The following is a 4,415-nucleotide window of genomic DNA, read 5'->3' as shown; positions in this document are numbered from 1 at the left end:
AGAGCACATCAGAGCAACAGGCCCAGAGTCCTTGGCAGGGGAGAGCACATCAGAGCAACAGGCCCAGAGTCCTTGGCAGGGTACAGCACATCAGAGCAACAGGCCCAGTGTCCTTGGCAGGGCAGGGTACAGCACATCAGAGCAACAGGCCCAGAGTCCTTGGCAGGGGAGAGCACATCAGAGCAACAGGCCCAGAGTCCTTGGCAGGGGAGAGCACATCAGAGCAACAGGCCCAGTGTCCTTGGCAGGGTACAGCACATCAGAGCAACAGGCCCAGGAACACACCCACATCGCTAACAATGGTGTACTGTAGCACACCTATGTGTGGCACAGGCGTCTGAGGGTGTTGACAACTCACTCCTGGCTGTCATGTGGAGTGGAACCTGGCTGTGTGTCAGGGACTGCAGGTCGACTTGACTGGTGTGACAGAGGGACATGTGGTGTGGCTATAACAGAGGGCCTGCAAGGTGGAGGGCTGTGCGGACCAGGTGGCACCGTGGCACGTGGAGGTGGAGTCATGCACGCCCTTGACACAGTGTGGGTGGGAGAGGTTGGAGGGGTGCCCTTCCACTTCTTTGGAATATGAATTTGCTTCCCTGTCATGGGGTTGATGGGAAGTGGCGTTGACACCACCTGCACACCCCCCAACTGTTCCACTTCAGGGGCAGACACTGCCACTCCCTCTGGAGAAGTGCTTGATCCTGCAGTACGCTTGTGCTGGCTACGCCTCCGGACCACTTTAGCCTCTCTGGAAGGTGTACCCCCCACAGTGACCACCTTCCCACTTACCCCAGGGATGGCCACTACACTGCCCTCCTGTCCCTTCTTGCCAGGGATGGCCACTACACTGCCCTCCTGTCCCTTCTTGCCAGGGATGGCCACTACACTGCCCTCCTGTCCCTTCTTGCCAGGGATGGCCACTACACTGCCCTCCTGTCCCTTCTTGCCAGGGATGGCCACTACACTGCCCTCCTGTCCCTTCTTGCCAGGGATGGCCACTACACTGCCCTCCTGTCCCTTCTTGCCAGGGATGGCCACTACACTGCCCTTCTTTGCCACAATGACTGGGCTGGTCACAGCAGGGCTTCCCTCCACCTGCCTCGATGTACTTTGTTCTGGGGTTGATGTGGTAGGTGGGTGTGTCCCTGTGTTCACCCCAGGTGTAGTCATGACATCCCACACATCCTCTGTGGGCATAGCAGAGTCAATATCTGGTGATGGCTCAGCAGCATGTGAGCCTGATGTCTGACACAATGTTGTTCTGGCCTTGCTCTTCTGTGACTCCACCTGGTCTGTGCATATTGGGGGGTCCCTGCCCTTCTTTGGGGATGGAGTCTGTGGACGGGATTGTTTGCTTTGGGTCTGAGCTGTGCTCCTAGTGTTGTAACGTTTACTTGATGTATGTCCCAAGTGCTCACTGTCATCTGATGTGGCCACTGACTGGGTGGACGTCACAGGCACCTGAGCTGCAAAGGGGGCATGTTGGAGGGCTGACGTCACTGTACCTGACAATGACAGGAGTGTACGATGTAGGCCACCCACGTCAGAGTGTATGCCCTCCATGAATGCCAGAACCTGCCCTATTTTGTAATCGTGGGCACTGAAGGCATTCAGCAGGGCGGTCTGGCCCACGCAAAGTTGCCGCAGGAGCTCTACGCACTCTGCACTGAGGGCAGCAGGGGGGACAGGTGCAGGTGCTGCGGTGCCATGTGTGAATGTCACACGTCCCCTCTTAGTGACACGGATACGGCCAGCCCCAGAGGAAGTGGATGGGAGGGTGGGCAGTGGCCGTTGGTAGTCAGATGCAGCAGCAGAGTCCCCATCCCCTGTGGCTGCTAACAGGGACTCATCCCCCCTGCCATCAGATGAAGTGGTACTCTGTGTCTCAGCCACAGATTCCTCATGCATACTCCTGTCACCCTCAGTAGCGCTGGTGTGGTCAGTGTCACTTTGCTCCGTCTCACCCTGCCCTGCTGCCGCTGTCGTGCTGGTCTCCCCACCACTTTCAGGATCATGTTCCGCCGTGGTGTCTTCCGAATCTGCATTAGTGACAGAAACATGGTTGTATAAGTGTCATAGTCTGGTCACACGATATCAGAGCAATGCAGCACATGAGAGGCCTAGAGCTACATGGTAACCACCACACCCTCAAATCATTGTGCTGCTACACACCAGTTACACCACAACTGAGCCTGTCATGCGGACAAACAGGCAGGAGTGGACCAATGTCGATGACACACAGCACTACACCCTGCCCATGGATGGTGTTCCCCTAGCCCACATGGACCTGCCCCACGGACATGATGTAGCCACAACTAACATCACCACTTCCAGAGCCTAAAGGGATCCAGAGGGGAATACACACACCTGTTTTGTCTACACATGCCACATTGTCAAATAGGCCATTACAATCACCATGTGCCAATGTGGGTTCACATTGTTGTCAGATGTGTGGGCCACTACCATGCAGGTGCATGCAAAGTACACTGACATGGTGTAACACTCATTAAGTGGACACAGCTGTACAGCATAATAGGGACTACACCCACCATCACAAAGAAGAGTGACCATGTGGACAACAAAATATATGTCAAGGACTGAAAACTGCAGCCAGGAGCTGCAGAGTAAGGCCATGGTGGGCCAATGCCTCATACAGACACACATCACAGTTGCCACTCACATCACATATCACAGCATGGCAGCACACGCACATCACATGTGTCACCGCAGACACAGGCACTCTACACATGCATCCACTCCCAGACAAACTCTCCCTCCCCGGATACTCACCATCGCTGTCTTGCTGCTGAAGCCCCTTCAGACGTGCATCCAGGTCTGGATAGGTCACTGCCAGTATGCGTGCCATCAGCGGAGTCATGGTGCGGCGTGCCACACGCCCTGTGCGTGGTACCATCCCCAACTTCATCTCTGCCACTTGCTTAGCCAGCCGGCTGATGTCGTCCCACCTCTTGTGACAGTGTGTGTGTCGTCTGTTTGATACCCCCAGGGCTCGCACCTTTGCTGCTATGGCCCTCCAGACAGCCTTACGTTGGTGTACTTTGAGCTGCAGGTATGAGAGTAAAGAAGGACTAATGAACATTTACACATTGTCATATGTCAGCATCTATCAGTACAGCAGCCAGACACTGAATCAGGACGCACAGTGACCCCCCTCCCTCCAGAACTGGGGGTACCCTCACAAGGCCACTCTGCATGGCATAAACATTAGTGAATGCATGCACACATTGAGCTTCGTAGTCTCCATGATTATCACACTGAAGAATGATGATTCAACACAAATGCATCGACAGCACTGTATGAATCATAAATTGTACAGGGCATTGATGTGGCATATCCACTAATCAGTGTGCAGCAACTGTAGCATGTAAGTTGGCTGATGGACAAACTTTGGAAGGGCAGCCACTGAACCTACTCTGTGGGGCACACTGACTATGACTACAGGGGCACCCTGAAATTACATCACAAGCGGACACTGTCCAACCAGCTACAAGGCAAACAACCGTTGGTCATGTCTGCCCCAAAAAGTAGCACATCCCACTCACACATACAAGTATTGGCCTAGGACAGAGTCATAATGCAAAACACACACTCCCACCACCTGCAAACATCTTGTCTGTCAGTGTTTGTCAGCACCACACATCCAAAATAACATACAGCTGCATCATGAATACACGTCTGACACCACCCTGCCCTACAGCTCCCTACATGGTGACTTACCACGACATTGGGGCCACCAAACAGCCGTGGGTACTGTGCCAGCACCTCGTTCACAAGGACATCCAGCTCCTCACTCGTGAATGGACTGGCACGGATCTTATCTGTTCTTGACATCCCTGTGGATATGGCAGACCTGTGGCGGAAGTGAGTTGTGAGGTGTCCCAGGGAGCAGGCTCTGTGAGCAGCAGGAGAGGGTCCCAGGCAGCAGCAGGAGAGGGTCCCAGGCAGCAGCAGGAGAGGGTCCCAGGCAGCAGCAGGAGAGGGTCCCAGGCAGCAGCAGGAGAGGGTCCCAGGCAGCAGCAGGAGAGGGTCCCAGGCAGCAGCAGGAGAGGGTCCCAGGCAGCAGCAGGAGAGGGTCCCAGGCAGCAGCAGGAGAGGGTCCCAGGTAGCAGCAGGAGAGGGTCTCAGGCAGCAGCAGGAGAGGGTCCCAGGCAGCAGCAGGAGAGGGTCTCAGGCAGCAGCAGGAGAGGGTCCCAGGCAGCAGCAGGAGAGGGTCCCAGGCAGCAGCAGGAGAGGGTCTCAGGCAGCAGCAGGAGAGGGTCCCAGGCAGCAGGCTCTGTGAGCAGTGGGAATGTGTGGCTCACTCCCACAGATTTATAGGCCCATGGGGTCGTTAGGAAGCTGATAAGGTGCTACAATTGGTTGTCTGGGTCAGCCTTATTCATAAGCATCCAATG

General features: G+C 55.4%; 1 protein-coding gene across 1 annotated transcript; it reads right to left on the bottom strand.

Moving 5' to 3' along the window:
- Positions 1–290: 290 nt before the first annotated feature.
- LOC147659056 (uncharacterized) lies at positions 291–3,277 on the bottom strand. Its single transcript, XM_086952003.1, has 2 exons — positions 2,791–3,277; positions 291–2,039 (listed from the first exon to the last, which is right to left on the bottom strand). The coding sequence occupies exons 1-2, from the start codon at positions 3,098–3,100 to the stop codon at positions 355–357; spliced, it is 1,995 nt and encodes a 664-aa protein (XP_086808129.1). The 5' UTR covers positions 3,101–3,277; the 3' UTR covers positions 291–354.
- Positions 3,278–4,415: the final 1,138 nt, after the last annotated feature.

This window comes from Lissotriton vulgaris, unplaced genomic scaffold (genome assembly GCF_964263255.1).
Source record: "Lissotriton vulgaris unplaced genomic scaffold, aLisVul1.2 SCAFFOLD_1496, whole genome shotgun sequence".
Classification (NCBI taxonomy): domain Eukaryota; kingdom Metazoa; phylum Chordata; class Amphibia; order Caudata; family Salamandridae; genus Lissotriton; species Lissotriton vulgaris.
This window is presented reverse-complemented; position numbering and strand designations above follow the sequence as displayed.

Excerpts from the sequence above, each read along its gene's own strand:
- LOC147659056 (XM_086952003.1), bottom strand. The coding sequence starts at position 3,100 with ATGTTCATTAGTCCTTCTTTACTCTCATACCTGCAGCTCAAAGTACAC. Across the intron at positions 2,040-2,790 it reads TCAGCAGCAAGACAGCGATG|ATTCGGAAGACACCACGGCG; the intron begins GTGAGTATCCGG and ends TCACTAATGCAG.